The sequence below is a fragment of the Haemorhous mexicanus genome, chromosome 10, assembly GCF_027477595.1.
Source record: "Haemorhous mexicanus isolate bHaeMex1 chromosome 10, bHaeMex1.pri, whole genome shotgun sequence".
Taxonomy (NCBI): Eukaryota; Metazoa; Chordata; class Aves; order Passeriformes; family Fringillidae; genus Haemorhous; species Haemorhous mexicanus.
In genome coordinates, this window is record NC_082350.1 from 15,962,275 (window position 1) to 15,986,163 (window position 23,889).

The following is a 23,889-nucleotide window of genomic DNA, read 5'->3' on the forward strand; positions in this document are numbered from 1 at the left end:
TCCACGCCAAAAAATCCCCTAAAATACACAGCTCCAGCTATTAACTACCCAGTTAGCAGCATTTCAGAGAGTTTTGAGAGTTTCTCCACTGGAGAAAATAGATGAAAAGTTGCCATCTTCAGGTGTAGAACACCCAGACGCCTCCACCCCTATCAAAACCCTTCTCCCTAATACCAAAAGAACAAGCATTACCATACACACCTACTGACTGCATTTTAATTCTCACCACTGGGTCTATGCAGCTCAAGAGCAGTGTCCAACTACCCAAAAGCCTTGCAAAACACCTGGTGCTTATTCTCCAAAGATAGGAGATGATGAAACTAATAAACTACCACAGTTATTAGCAACAAGAAGATTTGCACAGCACTTTGGAAATCCTGTGCTTTGTCCTTAACCACACCAGAATGATGCACTGGGACTAACTCTTGTAGGACTAGTAAGCAACTTACAGCAATATTTCAGTGCTGGCCCAGGAAAACAGTCAGATTCCTGTTGGAGAACAGCTATCTTAAAAGCAGTAGGAGAAATGTTTCCTATCTAAATCAGATGACAGACACCTCAAATATATCCAGAAATACGGAAATCCACCTAAGTTTTCAAACCTTCCTAGCAAAGGATTTTAGTAGGTGGAAATAAGTCCCTTAAGCTCAACAGAAGGGCTTCTATCACAATTATTAACCAAGATATTGCTGACTGCCAGTTGCTTTGATGGCAGCTGATACAATACCCCATGTCAGCACTCTGCTTGTGCCACGGCAGAGCAGTGCCAAGACATAAAGGGCTCCACCCATGGCCCTCAGCTAAGATCAGGGCTGAAGCAGAGATGGCTCACTCATCGCAATGAAAGCTGTGATTTGCTTTGCCTCTCTAGTCTGTTTTCTCATATAAAAAAACTCAAACAAAAAACCAACCAAAAAACAAATTAAAAAAAAAAAAAAGAGGGAGAGAAAGAATGAACAATTTCCAACTCAGTCTGGACACTGCTCTGGTCCCCTTCAAGCTATGAGGGGAAGAAGTGCACAGCTCATTTCAACACCAGCTCGGCCACACTCCCTCCAGCTCCAGTTCTAAAATGGAAACAAATCCTGTGGGTCTATTTTGCAGAGGCTTTTCCACAGAGCTACTGTGCAGCTGAGTACACCAAACACTTGGAAGCCCTCAGATAAAATGATAATGTGCACCATATATCCAATGTGAAAAGCAAGGGAACAAGTGACTTCGGTTGAACCAAAGATACCAACAATTATCAAGATTGATTTGTTCAAGTATAGTGCCTGGAAACCTATCTGATTTGAGTAATCCCACTATTGGGTCATTGCTTTTTCCAGGAAGAGAGGAGGCTACTTCCCATCCCAGTGGTATAACAAGTTCCCAGTGCAATGGAGGACATTGAATTGAAAGAAGCCCTGGAGTCAGTCACTCCTGTTCTGGATATCAGACCTGCTGCAGCACAACCAAACAGCCTCTCCTCAGCTCAATCCCACCTGTAAGCAGGGAGCATAAATACTTCTGCATATTTCCTCCTATACTATTAAGAAGGGAATCTATTTGAGATCTACAGGGCTGTCGAATATGTACAACCACTGTAATTTTAAGAAACTAAATTCAATACTAATAAAGAAAAAAAATTCTTCCAAGAAGAACAAAAAACAAAACCCCATGTGTGACACACACAATCCTCCTGCACAGGTATTTCATGTTAAGTAGTTAGATAAACCTAGGAGTTGCCTGGACAGCCTCCAACACCACCTAAACACATAAGGAAAGCCTAAGGAAGACACTCCATTTTGATCAGCTGGGGAGGAGAAAAAAAAACAAACCAAACCCACCCCCCACAACTACTCTCTTCCCCTCAAAAAATCCACCATTAAATGACCAACTCAAATCATACCACTATGTTTCAAGCTTAAAAACTTGACTGCTCTGCCCACTTTACCAGAGCATCCCTCCTGTCCCAGCCATCCCAAACAGCCCTATGGTCCATTTGGTGAACAGCACACAACAGAAGCTGAACAGGAGGAATCAGTGCACATCAGTAATCTGCAAACACACACAGAATCACACTTGAAAAACAGTCTGGCTTGTACACTGGAGGAGGCAGAAGAGTCTGTGCCATTTTCAATGGGATGAGCTATTCCAGCAGGCACACAGTGCCACATCTACACCCTTAGGTTCACAGAAGCAGCACAATTTAAGAGCCATACCCTGTACAGCTGCAGGTCACATTTCACTGAGCCACAATACTATTGAACACTGCAGAACTTCATGTTCAAGTTAGAGTCCACATATGCAAGTATTTGTGGGCTCAGAGAATGAGACAAATGAACAAAAAGCAACGTGAGGGTGAGTTCCTGTCCACCCACAAGGGCTGTAAGCTTTGGAGTTGTCTTGTTCCCCCCAGCTGTAATAGTTTTCTGTTTTAGCTAAACTTTGAGTTTTGCCCCTTGGTTAATTCACTTAACAAGAAGTGTTTTTCAGCCAGGAGCAGGGTGTCTTTTAAAACAAGCACAGCCCAAAGCAGGAATGCCTGTAATTCCTGACTCCTACCACCTGCCACAGGTTCATGTAAAAGACCCTGTCTAATTCAAGGATTATCAGAATGACAGTGCATCCCACTTCACAGAAATATTAAGGCTGGACACTCTACATTGTAAGAAGTGTAAGTACTTCTAAATATTTTCCAGCACATATAAAAATAAAACCCCTGATTTATTTCCCTAGAGCAGCATTTTAGGCTCTTAAAAAAAAAATTTCTAAATTGGGCTCTTGAAAAAAATTCTACTTGCGTAGAAAGCAATGGTGTTTCTGAAAGTCAGATAATTTTAAGGTTTTTAGACTATAAAGCTTTCATAAAACAAAAAATTCCTTTCATAAACATAAACCACTTTCATTATAGTATCTCGGCTATGCTCAGTTATTTTGAAAATTCAGACAGTTTAAAACAGGAAAGTCCAAGACCCACCCCCACTGCACACAGTCATTTCTTGACCCTGAGCTTGTGCTCAGCAATTTATTTGACATGTAATTTGGAAACATACAAACAAAAAAGAGAAGGCAGTAAAAAAAAGTAAATCATACAATATCATCTCTATGAAATGCATAAAATCACAAGACATTACAACTCCATGATTGTAAAAGAAATTGATTTAAAACCCAAACACTCAGCTTCCTAAAACTGAAAGAGAAGCCAAGAGTTTCCTACATTCTCCTATTACCAGCTGGACAACACAACGTCAACAAAGATCTGAAGAGCCATGAAGCACAGACAAATAGGAAAAGCACCCCCTCACGCTCCCAGGAGATGTAAACATAACTGAAGACAAAGACCTGCATCAGAAAAACCAGAAAAAGATGCCAAGATCTCGGCGAGGCTTTTTTTGCCTGATTTCAGTAGCTGAGAACAATTGTGAGATCCCAGCTCAGACAGCTGCCCAGAAATCCTCTGTTCTGAGTTTGCACAATAATGCTGAAAAGTTGGATTAAAAAAAAAAAAAAAAAAACTTTAAACATTAAGAGGAACCAGTTAAAATACAAATGGGGAGGTGGGGAGGAGAAGCAGGGGCTGGAGAGGAAAACTCCAGTAGTTGATTAAAGCTGCCTTGTTTCTTAAACTCTTTACTGGACAGTAACCATTGATGTTATCAGTCATCTCAGACATGCAGCATTTTATTGTCTTGAGAGGGCATCTTAGGCTGGACAGGATATCTGTGTGTCATCCACAGTGAAAGGCTGCAGGCTCAGTAACCACCAAAGTATGGCCAAAGGGCACAAGGACAGTGAATAACCAGGGTCAGAATAGAACCAGGAATTGAAGTTAGCTCCCAAATTCATCATTATGCTCAATAAAATCCAAATGCATCACCTTTTAGACACGAAAGTAAAATACTCCAGCTAGGTAGCATTTTAGTCAGAACATGAAATTCAGATCATCTGCAAGTTAAATAAGTCAAGCAGTTAAACACACAAGGAAAAAAAAAAAAGAGAAAAAGAAAAAAGAAAAAAAAAAAGCCACACACATAAACCCCCCACACCCACTCTTTGAAGCATGGTGCAACTATGGAATATAAGAATTCATAAGAAGAGTTATAGGAGGGCAAAGGGCAGATTAAAACAAGTTAGAGCAAGCAGAGGAAAAGGGTTACATGGCAGCATCAGAGTCCTTATAGATTAAAAGGAAGATCTACTGGATTTTCTAATGTATTTGGCCATTTCTTCTGTCCAAAACAAGAAAGAAAACTCCTGGATGGTGTTTCCAAAAGCTTGGACACCAAACAGCAGACTGAAAAGCCTTCAAGGTTGAGGGGGGAGTCAAGAGGACTGGATGCCAAATTCTGATTAGATCCCAACTACAGAGAACAAAAGGAGGCAGGGCTTTGCCTTCCAACATTATTTTTTGTAAGAAAGCAGCTCCTGGGCTGCACCAAGCTGGCACTGCCTGAGCCCAAGGATCTGTTGGGGTTCAGTACAGCAGGATACACACAGCCAGGAGACCTCCCTACCCACCCTGCCTCCGTAGCTCACATCAGCTTCACACCACTACTGCAGCTTACTCAGAGGTGAGCAGGAACTTTATGTGGTGTTTTCCAAAGATCCCAGGCTGTGCATACACGAAACACAAAAGCTGGTCTTTGAGAGAGGGGAGTGTGAGTGTACGCAGACACAACATCCATTCAAAGGCACTGCCTCTTCCACAGTGACTTCACTCCATCAGCTTTACAAACATCAAGAATATTTTCCCCAACTATTTAAATCACTTTGCCAGATATGCTGCACATGCATAATGGGCTCTCTGGCATGGGGCTTCAATGTCTAACAGCAAAACTAAACTCAGTTTTCAGTACTTCCCTTCCTGTCCAATACTTCTGACTGCAGCAAACACCAGGACACACGGTGCCATGGTCACTTATGCAAGGCACAGCTTCAGAGATTTACATTTGAGGAATTCTGCTGCACAGACCTTCCCCTGTGCAGACAGAAAGCTGTTCCAGATTTTTGCGTAACAATATACCTACTAATTTCCATCTGACACCACATTAAACTCCCTACCCCTCCAACTTGAACATTCACAGCTCCTTTCAGACACTGGACTGACCAAGGCTCATCTAAACTTTCCCACTCTAGTATCAAGCAGTAGTTTCCTATTTCCAAAGTCCTGGTGACACCTAGCCGGGGCACATTCTGGTTTCCTTTGAAAGAACTTCTTGCATACTTTCCTGCTGCTGAAAGAAGGTGGAGGGAGACTTACTCATCTATTCAGTTCTAGTCAATCACCACCAGCTCCTGAGGGAGCCAATCCTTTGAAGAAATCACAGAAAAGGCTTGCAGAGCCTACTGAGAATCTCAAGAGACATAAACCTGCAGAACCCAAATTTTACAGAGCACTTATTCAGAATTTTTTTTTGAGCCATCACTCTCCAAAAAAGACTTTTGTGATTCCCAAAGACCCCATGACACTACCTAAAAAAGCTAAAACAAACAAGCAAAATTATTAAATATACTTTTCAGTCATTTCCCATCCAGCAGAGATCCAGTTGCTGATTCAACACTTCTGTTGGCATCCACCTATTCCTATTGTTCTGTTCCCCTTGGCTGCCAAGGCACCACACTCCAGCCCTGTGCATCATCCCCTGACACAGCTGGACCACAGCTCTGCAGCACAGGGATTTCTGCCTCAGCAGCACAGCCCAGAAGCCCAGCACCTCCTCCCCTCTCCCCAAAGTTGGCAAGATTCTGTGTATTTACTTCCTAGATGTGGATTAAAACTTAAAGATTCCTATCTGCTGAGACACAATCCATCCCTTTCATTCCCAGACACTACCCCACCATAAAATATTTCCCCTTCCCTCCCTAAACTGGGCGTCTCCTCCCACTTTCTTGCCCTTGGTAAAAACATTCATCTTCTTGCCATCTTGAGGAAGTTGGACTCATCTCAAATTTCACCAGTCCCCTTGTACACCACTTCCCAAAGTCCTTAGGGGGATGTTTAATCCGGATCCAAACTCTGGAATCGATCCCAAGAGGCTGCTGGGCTCCAATCAATGCATTAATTTTCAAGCATGCTCAGCCTTGCCACTTGGGTCCACTTCCAGAGTGAGCGGACGACTGCGCACAAGCCCTGAAATACATCACACCTCAAGCCATCCACTCAAGATACGAGCACACACGTCCTGGTTAAAACACTGCTCCTTTAGCTCTTCCACCAAGACCCCAGGTGAAACTGCAGTGGCAAGGGATTTGCAAAAATACAAGTTATCATTGAGCACTCTTGGATCAACTCCCAAGGGACTCAATTCAAGTACAAATAAAAAAAAAAAAAAAAACAAACCAACAAAAACCCAACAGGCACCAAAAAAAAAAAAAAAAAAAGAATAAAAGTGCAACCACCAAAAAACCTGCCCTGCACATCTCCCATGTTTTTGTTCCTTGCTTGTGCATGAAGCTGGTAACAATGGCCGGTAATTTCAAATAAAATCACCAAATTTAAATTCAAGTTTCCAAAGAGGATCCAAGTTGACTTTGCCAACACCAAGGACCTAAACCTTTCCTGTGTCTTATCTGAGATTTCCTGAACAGTTGCTTCTTATTGGGTTTGCTCCTTATATTAGTAGCCTTTACAAAAGTAAAATCACCTTAAATGTCATCCTGCTCTTTACTCCTTGCCGCAGCAGCTAAGCTAACCCTGGACAGCCTCTCATAGGCCCTTCTTTAGAAGGGAGCCAAGATTCTCACCCAGGACCCAGTGTGTTTATACAAAATAGGTTCACCCCTGTTTCTCTGCACTTTCTTGTCAGTAGCTCACAGCCAAATCATCACTTGCAAAGCCTTGTATGTTCTGGGCTGCTATACAAAAAGCTTTATGCCATGGTCTGCTCCTACTGAAAAGCAGCTCTTTAATCCATCTGACGATTACAGCCTCTTCTCCCAGCACAGCAAAGTTCTGATGGGAAGCTCTGGGAGACTGAAAACTGGAAGATTTCTCAGAAATAATTTAGTACTGTAACTGAAGAAGAGAAGACAAAACAAAACAGGGAGATTTTTAAGAACAGCGAGTTTATTCATTGGAGAGACGCACCCGCATGCCTAACCATGGCTGAGCTCATGTGTCACTCTAAAGATCATGGCCTTGGAGAGCTGACAGGGGACTGCAAGGATCATGACACTGAGACTGCAGAGAATCCAGAAAACACGTGCAAGGGGGGAAAAAAAGCCGAACCTTAACACCCTTGGAGAGTAATTATTTTCCTCTTAATTCTACTTGATACCAAAAGTGACTTAATACTAATCCAAGCCAAGTGGCACAAAGAGCTTTGAGCTCAATTCTCTGCTGGAGAGGATGGAGTGAGTGCTGCTGTTAGAGTACAAGAAGCTCCTCTCCTTTCTGATGATTTATGCAACCTAGCTTTAAAAGAGTTGCATTCATTTTATTGCCTACTCTGCACATTCTCAAGAGGCGTTGGAGGCAGTGCCAGAAAAATAACAGGGTTTAACAATGTCTAGCACAAATCCATCGGTGCAAGAGCTCCTTTCTGAAGCGTTTCCAGATTTTTTTTTCAGTGGGAACATTTTGTAAATAGAATTTAAAATTTGCCTTGAGCCAGGCAACACCCGCTTTTATTCAGCCCTCCACGATAATGAAATAAGTAGTTTCTCCACTAGTTATAACTAATGCCTTCCAGAGGAAAAAGTGCAAAGCAAATGGTTTACACCCTTTCACATCCCACATCCACAACTTTCCTGTTGCAGATGCCATGTCTTCATAGATCTACTGAAGCTTCTGTCTCACTGTAAACAGAGCTGCAACTGGAAATAAACCCCTCCACAGAGTTTATGCCTTCCACAAGGCAAAACTTGAAAAATGCAAACAAAAAGGTTGCCACCAGATGGGCTGAAACACAAGGTAGAAAAAGTTCCTTTCTGGTGTTTCTCTACGCCCAAGAAAAAAAAAAAGCTATTTCACTCAAAGCCATTAGATCAATATTTAAAACAAAGCAGGTAAAAAGAAAGAAAAATAGCTCCTGAGAGAGCTAGGCAATAGCATAACTGGGCTCATGCTGGAAGAAATCAGAGAAATTGGGTGTTGGTGACACTGCTGAAGATTCAAATCAGACCAATAAAAATAACTAGTCAAAAGAGCAATTCTAGTCCCCAAGGAAAAAACATTACCAAACTATGGAGATATATATTCACACACATACATATATATGGATAATTTCATCCTGTCTCAACCAAGGTCAACTTACAGCAAACAAAATGGATCATCTGTTGCAATCACTTCAAGATGTAAAACATCCTGACCACGCTGCAATGGCAGCTCTTTTTCACCTCTCACACTGAAAAACTATACTTTCCTATTAGAAAATATTTAAGGTTTTTTCTTTTTTTTGTCAAATTAAACAAGAAACTGAGAAGATCATCTGTCCCTGATTTCACAGTGCTTACTAATCTTTCTTTAGACCATGGAAAATTATAAAATGGAGCTGCCATTTCCAATCTATGTCAAGTGTAATTACATGAGTGCACAAACCCCAGAGCATGTACGTAACTGAGCGGTACCAACACTTCACACACAGCCAGACTGTGATGATTTCTGCACAAGTACTGTGCAGTTAAAGCATTGCAGATAGTCAAATGTCAGCAGGTTTTATTTTTGTGTGATAAAGCACACATTTTATTTTTTCCATCCACATGCAGGTTACAATCCGCTGAGGTCTCATCCCTCCACCTAAACAAGGAGAGGAGTTCTCCAACTCACTGCTCAGCATGGGGGTCATATTACCTGTACTACCACAGGAAATTTTTGGTACCCTACGACAGAACAAGAGGCCATCCATGGCATGACAAACCTGCTGCAGGGAGGGGGTGGATCTTTACTGGAAGCATACTCAACTCTTGCCCTTCCCTGTGTTTTTCCTGCAGCACGATCCCCTTGTTTCAGCCAGGAGGAAGGTGGGCACATGGCAAAAGGCAGGTCTCACCTTCCCACTACCCATCTCTCTGGCCTACTAACCCTTTTCCCTGGCAAACCCAAGCAGGGTAGTAGCATCCATTTAGTCTCTCCGAACAAAATATCAGCTCATTTCCAACCTTAGGCTTTTCTACCTCAGATTAAACCTTTGCAACTGGAATGCAGTTTGAAAACCTGTTGGAAAAAATAAAGAACCTGACTGTATAGGGCCTCTACAATCTTGCAGAAGACCTTTGCAGCTCAAGGATAAGACATATGCCTCTCAAGCCTGCACAGATGTCACCACATCACAAAAAACTTTAATCCTGTAAGTGCAATTACAGCAAAACTGAAAGATGAATGCTCAAGAAGCGTAGCTGGAATTGCAGGGATACTACCATGAAACACAACCTCCAATGCATCTCCCTATTTCTTGCTCCTAATGACAGATTGTGCCCAAATATGTGGGGTGTTGATACCATTTAAATAAAGAGAGGCCACTGGAAGGCATGGAACTCACATCTGAATCCTGCACAGCTCAAGAAGAGATTTCCTTTCGCAGGGACTGGGAATTTTTTGCCTGCTCAGAGCCAGTAAAACTCCAAGACAGCATCACAAATAGCAAAGCAGGAGAGAGGGTCAGGTTTAGCTAAAGTCTTCTGCCTTGAGAAAAAAAAAATTAGGCTTTATATAGCATCTATCCGAGTGTTTTCATCTAGGGGTAGGACAAGATGTGGGGTTCAGAGGGTAATGCACAGAAAATCCTTTCCTACTGGTACCTCTGGGAAGGAAGCAGGTGGGCTGCTCGTCTGGGCAGCAACCAGGCAGCATCTCTTAGAGATTGTTTCCTTTACCCCAGGTTTGGCTGAGGGCCACAGAGAAGGGGCAGCAAGAGGGAAAGAGCCTTTGTCAAATGACAACTATGCCATGTAGCAAAATCAGCCAAGGAAAACCACCGCTTTGTCCTCTGGTAGTTCTCAGCCAAATCCAAGCTGACAACAAGCACGATAAACTCTTGACACGCTTTTACTGCACACAAATGAAACTGATGCTCAAAATATCAGTTCTATCTCAACACCAGAGTCTTTAACCTTAAAGGTTTGCTGAACCAATATCCCAGATAGGTGCAAGAAATGTTTCTCTCACTGAGGAGGTCCAGATCCCTCAGGACTTCCTTCCAGGCGCCCCCAGAGCCCCACATGCCTTCTCCTACAAAGAGAGGACTCACACCCAGGTGAGCACACAGCACAAACACACACATGTGAGTTATTATTTAAAAGCTAAGAGGGAAAAGAAATACAAAAACAAAATGCACCCTTCTGAAGAGGCTATCCTAACCCTCAAAGATACTTGCAGTCATATGTACATAGCTCTTAATTTTCAGCATGAAGGAATGCTGCCAAAAACCCATAAAGCAGTGCACAATTTCTTTTAGTATAAAACTAGTTTCCCCCCCACCCCTCCCAAAACGATGATAAAAATCTTAACAGAACGAGATTCTTTAATTTGTCTCCCACAAAGAGCAGGAAGATCTTTGGGAAGGATGACGGATATAATCAAAAGTCATGGCACATATTTCTTATCAGTGTTTGAACAAGATGTGTTTATTCTTTTGGCAATGATTTAATTTAATTTTAGCAAGCACTCCAAACTCTGCATCATCACTCAGCCAAATTGCAGAGGAACCCAGAGTCCCTAAAGGGAAACTCTATTGCTCTCATCTCCCCTCACAAGGACACAGGAAACTTGGACAAGACCAGACAAACAGGAGGTCCCCTCCTTCACACCCAATTTTGTGCATGCTTCCTCACAAACGTCTGTACACAACACAAAGTTCCACACGTGGAGACGGGGCAGGAAGACACAATGACACTCAAAGGATTCCTATTCATCAGTACCTCATCATCCTATTAATAACCACCCAAAGTCTCTCTTCTTTTCACATCTCCTACTCATAAGCACACAAGAACAGATCTCCAGGGTCATCAAGTCCAGTGCTCTACCAACAAAAAGCTTAATTGTTCTTACAGCTGACCCAGAACAAATGCTGGGATAGATTAGGCTGAAAAAGTGGTTCAAACAGGTTCCACCTCCAGCCTCTCCAGGCTGTGATTCACTTTAACACCCTTCTCCCCACTCTCAGCTTTTCCCAAGCAGATTTGACCCATTTGGAAGGAACCCATCTGACCGTGGCATTGGGCACCCTGCTCACAGGCACGGGCGGCCCAGGGCCATGGGTGATGGCACGAGCTCTCCGCCCTGACCACACAGCCTGCACTGGGGCTTGTGCAAGGGCCCGTTCCCAGGCTGGGAACGCATTCCCAGGGCCAAAGGCACCGCGGAGCTCGGCATCTGCCAGCACGCAGCCAACGTCCTGGGGTGGCTGGGCATAGCACCCCAAGAAACGGGCTTGGGACGAGAGAGGAATCCCTGCTCTTCATCTTAAAACCTGATTTTAATATGGGGGGAATTATTTCCTTTCCTTAAATAAGGCCCATTTCTAAACCAGAAGCTAGACAATACTAAGTTTTTCATGAGTTGGTATGTCTGCCTTGTGACCAACCCAGCAACAGCTCTAAAATCTGAACCGCAATTACCAGTGACAACAAAGTGCTGCTTCTATTTGCACATTGAGAGCTTTTTCTTTTTTTCTTCTTTTCTAAGGAATTCATGCCAAAGTCTACTTCTTGCTTGCAAGCTTAAGATGGGTGAGGTTCATCACCACCAATATATTTTAATTGAGCATTAACAAGTCTCCCTCTCCTTTGAGACAAGTCATTAGCGAGGCTGCTCTTCGTCAGAAACGAAGCCAAGTCAATGCTAATCGGGTTTCCCTTCCCCAGAGTACAATGTTTTGCTGGATGAACAAAGCCAGTGCACCTCGTTCAAATCCAAGGAGGTAAGAGGAAGAGTGAGTGGAGGGGGGGGGGAAAAAAAAAAAAAAAAAAAAAGAGGTAAAGCCTTTTAAAAACCTCCCCTGACAGCAACAGTGACGAGTGGCATTTAAGCAGAGCGAGAACGCTCCTGAGCGCATCGCTCCTGACAGATGAGCCCAGCCAGTCAACCATAGGGACTCCACAGCCCCTCCGCTGCTATTCAGTGAAAGTTGATCAGATAGCAGCAGACAAATAACACCAAGCAAACACTCCAAGAAGTGCTCTCTCCACATTTAAGAGTTTATAATTAACCCAGGGAAAAACAAAAGTTTTTTCACCCATTTGGGTCCCCTGCACGGAGGCAGCAGAGGAAGCAGGCGCAGACAGGGGGTTTGGGCTCCCTGCAGACAGGGACAGGGAGAGCACGCTGGTTTCAGTTTACCTCTCGCTCTCCCCAAGTTACAGACCCACCATCCCAGGCGTGCAAGCCTTGAGTAAACCTTCGACAGACTTCTCCTCGCCACCTGCCTCATCTCCTGGCTATGCTCTAGGCCTTTGAATTCTTATTTTGTTTTCTCTCCCAAGTGGCTGAGGTTCTGTCTGCTTTGGGGCTGGTACCCCGTGCCCTCCACTTGAAGCCTTTTCTTCAGGAATATACACACGCGCGCGCACACACACACAGAGCTTTGGCTGCTTTGCCACTCTGGCAAGTGTCAACACAGCTGCTGTCTCCGCTGGAATGTAAACCAATATTGTCGTTAGATCTCCCTCAACCCCTGGTAACTTCCTCCAAGATTTGCACAGCGTGTGGCAATCCTCTCCACTGCCACCTTACAAAGCATCGACCCAAGCTGGTTAAAAGCAATTCAATAAATAATTTTAAAAAATGAAATCAAAGCTGCACCTGAAGTTTGCATCCCACTCATGCCCATGAAGTGCAAAGAGCTGTAGAAAGTAAAATGATCCATTGTACATTTATCCTCAGATACTTCTACAAACACCCTGTGTAAAATACCTTGCTGCTGCAAGTTATGAGGCAAGGTATTAACAGCACTGAGTTGAAGAGGTGTTGGTGTGGACGCTAACGCAGCATTAGCAGCGGAGGACCTTTGTTTGCACATTATTTTGCTTTAAAAAGTAACCTAAGAAGGGATTTTTAACACAATTTTAGTTATTTCCTAGATACCATCCACTTGAAACCACAAGCAGTAATTTTGGCAATAAAAGACTCGTAAAAGAGTTATAATGCAGACAACACAGCCAGTATTCAGACTGCTACAGGAATGCAATCTGTGTGCATTGCCCACCATAAAAACTGCCTTGCCTTGTTTCTCCAATAAAAGAAAATTATGTTGGCTGATCAGGCTTCCCAAAACAAATTTGCTGTCCCAAATATAAAGATTTGAAGTTCACTCTCATTCAGATATTTAGCGAAACAAACTCTGCTTCCCATTGTAAAATGCAAAAGTCTCACAAAAACAAGTGTATATTCCAGACCTAACTTCAGGGGTGAAGAAATTGCATGTATTCACTTAAAATTAAAAATACATTAGCGATATCACAGCTGAAACCTAGAGTCCTTACCTCGCTATACTGGGACTGGGCATTGTTTTCCAGGTACAACATGTTAGCAGTCAAATTGATCAACGCTGCTGTTCTTTCTTCTGGCTCCAGGATTTTGACAAACACCTCCCACCCCCAGAAGACCCTAAAAATATGGGATGCTACTGTGGAGATAACAGGACTCAGAGTGTGCCTCTCTGCATAATTGAAGTTTCCCTTATATACCTAACTATAGGCAAGGAGGAGGAGGTGGGGCTCTCCTGCCTTACCTGTCCAATCTGTCAAAGTGCCACCTGGAGTCCTCCACTCCAATGGAGAGAGGCCTCTCCCAGCTCATTAAGTAGTTAGAATTCCTTATCACCAATCTCTAAAAAGCAAAGGGAAGGGAAGGGGGGGGGGAATGGCCAAAAAAAGAGAAAAGAAAAAAAGAAAGAAAGGCAGGGAAAAGAAAGGAAACAATAACTTTCCCCTGTCACTTTTCTACAAGTTTAGGAACTCAAAAGAGAGCCATGGAATTGCTCTAAAGAAGCTGCTCCAAGAAACTTCCCCTATTTATTTTCTACAAAGATTCCAGGGCTATTTTTTTTCCAGACACAGGCTTTGCTGCTACAAAGAACCTAAATATTCACAAAGGGATCGAGACGCAATGCTCAACACCAGTGGTACAGAAACGCAGCCGAGCATTTGGCTGCTGCTGCGTGCAGATTTGGGACAAAAGCCCCAAGGAGCTTTCTGAGAATCATTCACTGGTTCCATGCACGATAATCCAGCTACCTTCTCTGTCACTTGTGTGCTCACATCCACACTCACAGCCAACAGGTCCTGTGTTTGCAGGGCATCACTCCAGCTACATTTTTTCCGCTCCTCTGCAGTTGCTTCGAACTTGCACCATGATTTAAAAACAAGTAAAAAACCCCAACGCGTCCAAATGGATTCACAGTGTAAAATTAATGTATGGGAGAAGTTTTTGGGTGCCGTTCAGTAAAAACCACCTGGACAGGATGCCCACGGCAAACTTTTCAAAAGATAGGAAGAGCACTTAGCCGAGATCTGCAGGAGAGAATCCCACTGTGATTTTACTCTGGACAAGCAGACAAGCCCCCCGTCCTGCCCTGGTGTTCCCCGGAGCGTGCGGGGGTGCGAGCTCAGCGCTGGGCTGGCGGCACCCCGAGCCCCGCGAGGATCCGCCGGGCGAGCGGGATGCACGGCAGAACAAAGGCAGCTGCTCCCGAAGCGCGACCGAGCCAGGCGAAACAGAACACCTTTCCAAAGGGCTGGGGAGGGGGGAGAGGAAACACAACATCCAGATCAGAGCGCGGCCCAGCCTAATGACAGCGCTCCGAACTTTATCTGAGGAGCGGTGCTCACGCAGGGCTCTGCCGAAATGCCAGCGCTGCCAGGGAGCACCGAGCCTCCCGCTGCGGGCGGCCAGCGAGCGACCACAGGGGCTTTGCAGGGAGGGACAAGGGTCTCGGGCAGGGCTGCCACCCACGCACAGCCTCAGCACCTCCCCGCTTTGCCCCGGAGCGGCTGCTGCTCCTGCCACACCTGGCCCCGGGCATCATTTAACCCCAGCTTCTCCGGGCATGCAGGGAGGGACCTGGGGCTCACGGGGAGATGGAAGCGGGCAGGCTGTGCTGCTCACGGGGCTGCCTTGCCGGCACACGGCAGCTCTGCAAATTAAAGGACACTGCAAGCTCACCAGCCTATTCCAGGCTGGAGCGGCCAGCACATTCTTAAGGCTGCCACCAATAAAACGGGGCAAAACCATCTTCAGGCAGGAAGCGAAACAAGAACACAGAGCAGAGGATTAGTGACCCCCTCCCCTGCAGCAGCCGCTTGCCACAAGAACCAGGGGTCTGATATAGCTCTCACACTGCAAGCACAGCTCACCGGAGCTGCTGGGTGCAAGCAAAAGGTTGGAAGCATTTCCAGTGCACCTTCCCAACTCCTTCTCACCGAGCATAATGCAAGGAGGCGCTTCCGAGAGCAGGCTGCAGAGAAGAGCACTGAACCCTCTCGACCTACAACGGCCAGCAAAATCCCAGCTCAGGTCGGGGCCACCCGGGCTTCACACACACCTTCAGCGCTCCTGAGCCAGCAGCAAGAGCTGCCAAACACACAGCCGGTTTCTCACAGCACAGGAACAACTCAACAGACACTGCCAGGGCCCCTTGCCCTCCTCTCCATCTTCCCCAGCACCACCTTAGACCAGGGACTGTGCCCAATGTGCTTATCTGATCTCACCCGGGATGGGCACAAGCCAAAAAGCCACACCAGTGCTAATCTGGAGATGCAGGTAAAGTTTGCAGGGAGCAGCCACAGCACCGTTAGCCGAACGGGGCACTTTGCAGCACCACTGCAAAGCTCACACAGAGCTGGACATTCATGTCACCCATGGATCTTCTGTTGTCTAACAGTGAGGAAAAGTTATGCCATGCTCAGATGACCATTTTGATCCCTAAATATTGTCCAGCTTTCATAGTGGCCCATGAGTTCAAAAACTATGGAGGGGAAGGAGACAGCTGAAGGTACATAAATACATCTCTCATCCTCAGCAGGTCATTGTAAAATCCTCTTTCATAGCTATGCTCTCAAACTCAGAAGAGCCTCCTTTTCCAGGTCATTAATGCAGCATTGTTGTGTGAGGTATCTGCCATCTTCTGCCCCACAGGTGGCTGGAGGTGGCTGTGGGTGAAGCAACACCCAGATACAGAGAGATACGTGGAAGTTTATCCAAAGAGATCTGCATGTCAAACACGAGGAGAGGTGTATATAGCATGAATAAATTGACATGTCAGCACAAATCCCTGCCCTCTGTACACACAGCCCCAACCTGGCTCAGTGTTTCAGATGCATTACCCTGTGCGGTCACCTTGAATCAGATGCTGGACAAGTGGCTTTTTGCAAATCCATCATCCCCAAGGGACACAAAAGAGGACACCACCACACCAGCAGGGGTGGCAGGAGGTAACAGAGCAGGCACCAGACACTGTGCCCAGCAACACTGCTGCAGTCCAGGCACAGGTGTGTCCCTCATCATCCCAGGGACCCAAGCTTTCTTTCACTGGCTTCAGATTTAAATGGACTCTCCTCCTAAGATGCTCTCCTGGCTGGTGCCATGCCCTGGATATTCACACTGGCACCAGTGGCACAAGTGAAAAGCAAAGGCTTGAATCTTTTTCTACCTTATAATGAGGAAGAAAAGTTCCCAGACCCTCATCTGATTCTCTCCTTTTGCAGGTACAAAATTTTCACATAGATGAGCCCACAACAACCTAATGGCAGTCAGGCAGCATCTCTTTGGGATTCTCACAGGAAAACTTGATTTCATGAAATATCATATGCTTAAATGGCTGAGTCATAAAAACAAAAGGACACCCCCACCCTCCTCACACCGCACACTCACTTTTCAGCTGTGGGACAATGATAGTCATAATTTGTCTGAGCCTTCTGGACAGGTCTGCAAGGAAATCATCAACTGCAATGGTTTGAAGTCATGGCAAGACAATCTTTGTAAACAGAGATTAAGCCTTATCATACCAATTAGCCTAATCAGAATAAGCAAACAGATTCAGGCAAAGGCCCTCCTTTCACACATTAATAAGAATGACTGCACACTGAGGGCAGACGAACAAGGTTTAATGCTGCTTTTAGAGTCCAACAAGCTCCCTCCCACCCCAAACAGAAAAAGAATAAAGTAGAAAACAAAGAAAACAAAGTGTCAAGAGAAAAGCCTGGCACTTATGCTCTGGATGCTTAGTTGGATTGAAATTAAAAAAGTAGCTCAGCCTCAGGAAAGGAAGTTTTCTTAGAGTAAATTACCTCCAATACTGTAGGAAACTGAAAATAATAATTGCTAGTTAGATTTGAAAGTTTCAGCTGCAACCCTCCCAGGTCTGACTCAGATATTCTAAAAAGCTTCTGGCAGTGCTTTGTGGCTCCTGCTGGTATGCCAAAGAACAAAATAAAATGCAAACAAGACCCCTAAGTTTCCAAAATGAGCTGTTGGCCAAGTCAAACTGCTGATTCAGAGTCTTTGTTTGAATGCTTTTCCCCATGCTCTTACATGGCTCATCCCAGCTCCTCTCACCAGTAGCACGGGCAAGTTTTCAATAACCCTCTCCAGTCGCAAGGTAAGTGTGCAAAATTGTGACAATTAAAAATGTCTTTACCACAACTGCAGTGTTAATTGGAGATTGTGTAATTTCTCGTAGAAGGGAGGTGTGTGCATGCACACCTGCCTGCATGTTAGGCAGTTCATGCAGAATTTCCTGCAGATCAAATTAAAAAAAAATCTGCTCAGACCTCTCCACTTGTATAAAAATAGCATCTGGATGGACTGCGTCACCACAGACTGTGACATTCACTTAACTCAGAAATGTTTACAAATTAGGACTGAGATAACAGGAGGAGGAGGGAAAAAATAGAACATAGTTTTGAGAGGATTTTTTTTCCCCTGTTACCTCTGAATAACTGCTGAATGTTCAAAAAACAAGCCTCTGCCAATTGGCTTTGACAGTCTTTCCAGGGCAGATCTTACAGGGACAGATGTGTACTCTGCGATAGCAGGAAGTAAGGTTAAAGAGCCAAAAGAAAACACTTTCAAAAAAAAAAAAAAAAGGCAAAAATCAACCTGCCTTCTTGAAAATTCATGCAGAGCTGATCTTCATTGCTCAAACCACAAGGAAGGGAGGGAAAAACTATGTGGCCTCTGAAACAGGGACTTTCCTCTTTTTTGTTTTTAATCTAACCATTTATGGCAAGACAGAACAAATAAAAAAGAGATGAGGTATAAAAGGCAGCATACTACTTGCTGCTGACTGGCTACAGCCTTGTGTGCATCCCAGCACTGCATAGAAATGCAGCTGATCCATTGCAAGAGAGGGACCAGCCACCCTCAGCTCTCAGAGAAACCTCTCTGCTGCCCCTGAAGCACAAATTCAAACCTCCTGGTTCCTCACCACTGACCCAGAGACAGGTCTGTAGTCCAGAAACTTCTTTGAAATGCACTCAAATGTACAAATCTTCACAATAGAAACATGCCCCGTCTGCAAGTGTTTAGTTCTGAGTATCAATCCCTTCTTCCAAGGACTCCTAAGTGCATTTTTTTCTACATTTTAAAAGGGCAGGGTAAAAGGCAGGAGGAAAGCCCAGCTCCTAGCTCTGCCTGTGGTGTAGGTTGGCTTCTCCTTCCCAAGGAACATGCCCTCCCCACGGCAATCCCTGTCACAACAGCCCTGCCCTCCGACCCTGGGTAAACATCTGCGCACGCTGCTTATTTGAGCTCCTACAGTCTTGTTATCTCCCCCAGAACACCCCTAGGGCTAATTAGAGAGTTAATGGCATCATGTCAAGAGATAACGCTACGTGGTGGGGGAGCAGGGAGAGGGAAGGTGGAAAGGAATTGTGAAACAAAACCAGTTCCCTTCACAACCGCTGTGCAATATTGGTTTAGGAAGGGCGCACGCAGCCCCCGGGCCTCTGCCCTCCGGCTGCTGAGCTCCATTTAATGAGAGTGAGACACTCCTCCAGAGAGATTCGGCTCTCCAGCCAAGGTGATGCAAGGTACCCACACCTTCCCCACTGTCTGCACAACCAAAAACCCTGTAACCCCACCAAGGGTCATTCCCACCAAAGTGCCAGCAGTGACCGACCTCCCACAGTTGGTGCATGACACAGGAGGCAGACAAAGCATAGAGATCATTTATCAAAAAGTGTTTCTGCTTATTCCTGGTGCACCTTTCATCTAATTTTCCCACTTTTACTGTACCCTAGTGATTCTTTTTAAAGGAATTTGCATCAATATGTAAGCTTAGAGGTAAAACCATATGGACACATATCTTGGCAAGACAGCACATTAGCTTACAAAACTAACAGCCAGCAGATAATTTCACAATGATGAATGCAAGCCCATGGGTCAGCAGACACAAATGCATGTGTCCAGGGGATTCTGGGGGCTCAAGCCAGAGTAGCTCTTTGGTTGGAGTAACAACCCTCAACACTCACACTGCAGTTTTGCCTCACAAGGATCTTTGGATGCTCAGCACAGCATGACTGACCATCCCCAACCCTCCATATTTATAAAATATTTTTCAAAAGTTGAGAGAGAGGAAGTTGCACAAGAAAATTCATTAAAATTGCTCCTAATTGGCATAAACAGTCCCATCCCTCCAGCTGGAGGCAGGACAGGGTCATGGCACAAACCAGCATCCCCAAAGACCAAGCACTTCAGCCAGGGAAAGGGAGAAGGAGATAGCAACAGATTACAAAGCTTTTGTTTTCACTTAGAGAAAGGAGCAACTGTCGACAGACCAGAGCTGTTCTTGCACAAGCAGATGAGGGGAAAGTCCCTTATCTTATATAAACTACAGACAGGTCTCCTGAAATGCACAACTGTTTCTAAATGCACAACCACAGCAGCTCTTTCTAACCAGCCTCTGCTCTGCTGCCAACTCCCTCCCACCCAGGCCCTTTTACAATAGTCCAGTACTTAAAAGAAAGTTACCACTTCGCAATAATCCAGGAAGAGTTGTCTGAATGCCTGGTTGCACCCTGACCCTGCAACCCATGGTCATTCACAGTTCTCCTATTAAAACATCACTGTTATCCAATATTGCCCAGGTGCTTTGGAGTGCAACACGCTTCCCAAGGCAGGAAGCCTGGAAGCCTGTTTATGCCTTTTTTCTAATGAAGAAATGCTGCACTTTGCAGTGCTGGTCTTCCCCAGAAGATTGATCACTTTTGCTTCAGACTGGTTTAATTTTAATCCAGTCTGGACATCACCATGAGGTCCACTATACCCATCCAAGCTCTCAAGGAGGAATAAAAGTGCTTCAGAGTACCTTTTCCTTCTGTTTAAACAGGCCAGAGATAGAAGTCCACACTTTTTAGAGTGACAGTTATATTTGTTACTGAAAGCTCCTTTGATCTCTCATTAATCTCTGTAAATTCAGCTGCTGATTAGAGAAGAGTTCAGTCAGCAGTGAGCAAATGAACCCAGGCCACAAACCACTCCTTAAACCTACGCTTCGCAGAGACAGATGTAATTTTTTGTGACAATTCATTCCCTCATTAATTTCAGTGCTATCAAATCAGTGACAGTGAAGTGGAAAGCAGATGGTAGAAATTCATTCAGTAGAAAACATTACCTAGTCCAGAAGTCTCCTCGTGAAATATCGGAGGGAAAAAATAATAGTCATTAAGAGGACTGTGGGCAGGATCTGCAGAACCACAAAGCAACATATATAGTGAAACTTTGGATGCCTGAGACTCTCTTCAAAGCAAGAATCCCAATTAATGCAAGAGAGAACTTTTAAAACAAAAGCTACACCCCACAGCTGGCTGCAGCACAGACATTTTGCTGTGCTGGACAAGGAAGGGGAGCAGGACACTCCCAGGGCTGTGCTCCAGGCTTGTCTCAGCCTGGAAGGAGAAAACCCTCCCTGGCATGGTCAGCTCTGCAGCTTGAAACAACACTGTGAGTTGCTTCCTATCCTTTACTCACCTGCCCCCACAAAGAGAGGTACCATAAAGCTGCACAGAGTTTTCATTTGGCTGGATATGGACAGCTCAGTTATCACCTGTCCAGCTAACATGAGAAAAGGACCTTATTTTCCTTCTTCACACAATTTGGTTTATAATTTAAAAAAAAAAACAACCCAATGAAAAATAACAAAACAAACAAAACATCCAGAGGAAGGTGAATTTTGGGGAAAAAAGAGCATCCTATCAACTAGATAGAAACAATAGTGAAGTTCCCATCAAGACAGCATAGGCCTTAAACTTTCTCCAGAGGAAAAAACACCTACAATCTATTGTTTCAAGATCAAGATGCCTTTTAATTAGGTGTTTGTGCAGACCTTTTGGAGATGTAAAATAAGCACTAACACATTATTACTCCATACTTGCTCAAGGAGCATGTGTAGCACCATGGAAACCTTTGGAGGCAGGTCTAGCTGCCTGAGGAAGATGTTTTCTGAAGTGACTGCTTCTTTTGTTTGGAGGCATTTGCATATAGGCAGAGGACTCCAGTTACCACACTCTTCCACATCAGGTGCTCACAGCACTAGAGTTGGGGAGTTAAAGCCACACCTCCTGAAACACCCCATTTCACTGTGACTCTCTCCCTGTAGGTTTGTGCTTTTCAACTTAAAATTAGTTTATTCCTTCCCAAGATGAATGGACAGCAAGATGCTGAAAGGGAAGAAATATTTAAAGGAATTTTAAATATGCTTCTAAAATGATCACACAGCACACAGATCACCCATTAGTTTTCTTCAGTACCATTGAGAATCCAGGGAAGTGACATTGGTTAAAGGACACTGCTCATCAACTGGCTACATTCCTACAAGAAGAAATGTACCCATGCCTGGTCTGCAGCCAAAACTAGGGCCGAATAGCACAGGAAAAGGAAATAGGGAAAAATTATTTTAAAGAAACAAATATGTCTTTAGAGCTCTGCTACACACAAGACAAGGGAAGTCTTCAGACTCTGATTAAACTGAGCATACAGATACATTCTTTACATTCATTCTTATCTGAAAGAACTGACCATTTCTAGATCTGGATCTGCAGCCCTAAATGTGATGATTAGATCATTTGGAGGGACCTATGCAGCAGAAGATTAAACATCAGCAGGCTTACAAAGCCAAGCCTAAATTAGGAGAGCTTCTGAGTTGAACTGCAAACAGGAGAGGTGCTGGAGGGAAGCTTCCAATAGAATAATGCCTTTGCTCATTATGGAAATGTCTTTGCATAATCTCAACTTTCTTTGCACAGCTATGGAACGAATAAATAACCACAAAGAAGAGAAACTTGGCAAGCCTCAAACTCTCTCAAACAAAAACCAGACAGTAATAAAAGCTTTGATCACATCCCTGTGCTGTACAAAGTCCTTCCTTCCTTCTCTGCTATGGTCAGTCCTGGAACACTTAGGCATGGAAATGGATGGCCACACAAGCCACTTTGCTGCATCTCCTTATCCAATCAGCCTCATCCTCCAGGTGCAAAACCATTTCCCAACAAAATGCAGGGCTGTGGCAGCTGCCAGAGCCCGTGGCAGCACACATCACGTGTTAGCCAGTCCCTGCACAGTCCTGCACTGCTCCCCACATCAGCTCCCCGCCCTGCTGTGGGCACACAGGGACATCCTTCCATCCCACAGTTCCACCACTCCATAACCAACTTCCATTTGCTTCTTCAGCTATTACCTTGCAACAAGTGGAGTTCTCTTCTCCTGACCCAGAAAAACATTTTCAAGAAGCAATTAAAATTAACAGAGTTCAGAGCCTGCACTTTAATATTAAAGCATTGGATAGAACACAGTCGTGCAGACAGGAGGAGGAAGCTTTTTGTGTCTGTCCATCAGGTGCACAGCTGGTTCTCACCACAGCTCCCACGTGATGGGGACCAGGAATTCTGTGCATGGCCATCAAATATGAATTACTGATTTACATGGTGCTAAGGCTGAGAGCATGCACAAGAGAGCCAGCAGCCACCTTGGGCCAGAACAGCTCCTCTACAGCTTGCTGGGCTGCAGCCTGAGAATGTATTCTGTACAAGGTGGTTTGGTGGCACTTTCATGAGCCTACAGCAGATTAACTATGGGAAAGGTTGCTTGTTTCCATTGGGAAGCATCAGATACCAACTCTGAGGTGTGTCATTGGTAAAAGGACTGAGGCTGAGAGCCTCAACACCTCCATTTCCTACACAAGATGCATTCAGTCTATCTACCCTACAGCCTACTGTTACCTCCACCTCTGTGCATAAAGGAGAACAGCAGAGCCACAGAGCTGAAGCTCCCAGTTTTAAAACTATGAAACACACACTTTGCACTTCCAAAATTTCTGTAGCTACCAGGCTTGGGACACCCACAGCCCACGAAGTTGTACATCCAAACCCAAACACAGCCCTACACACACCACCATCCCCAGGGTAGAAACCCACCCCACAGGCTGCTCAGCACTGCCTGATCAAGCCACACACAGCAAATCCCCAAGATTATTTGCAGAAGATGAGGGAGAACAAATAAATTAAAAAAAAAAAAAAAAAGGCAAAAAAAAAGGCAAGGAATTCTCTCTGCCTTTTATGGGGAGGGATGGATCCAGGTTAAGAAAACTCTGACCAGGCACTGTCTGGGGAACAGGCATTCCACTGAACTGGTTAGGCAAGGGGCTGCGGGAGGGAGGACAGCTCGCTCAGGGGCATGACAGGAAGGTATGTACAGGGGGAGGGGGTGAGCTGCTCCATCCCTGGGGACAGCACTCCACCTCCTGCCAACAGGGTCCCTGGGGCCCTGGCCACACTGCTGGGGTAGTGGTGGCAGAAGACTCATAGACTCTGCAAACACTTTCACCAGAATGCTCTTGCTGAATTCCGTAGCCCAAAGCAGCTTTGGGTCCAGACAAGCACCTCTTAGCATCAATGAGCTTACAGGACTTTGGAGACATGGTAAGAGAAAGCAATTTTGCACCTGGTAGAGCAAGCTGACAGCACTAAGAAGGT

General features: G+C 44.8%; 1 protein-coding gene across 6 annotated transcripts in view; it reads right to left on the bottom strand.

The window, feature by feature from the left end:
- Window positions 1-23,889, bottom strand: part of TP63 (tumor protein p63) — a 105,541-nt gene that overhangs the window by 59,757 nt on the left and 21,895 nt on the right. The window contains exon 1 of one of the 6 annotated variants that reach the window (XM_059855496.1): window positions 13,405-13,598. The exons of the other annotated variants lie outside the window; for them this stretch is intronic. Coding sequence (XP_059711479.1) covers window positions 13,405-13,446 — 42 coding nt within the window. The 5' untranslated portion in view covers window positions 13,447-13,598. Of the gene's footprint in view, window positions 1-13,404; window positions 13,599-23,889 lie in introns of those variants that run through there. 6 annotated transcript variants of the gene reach the window in all.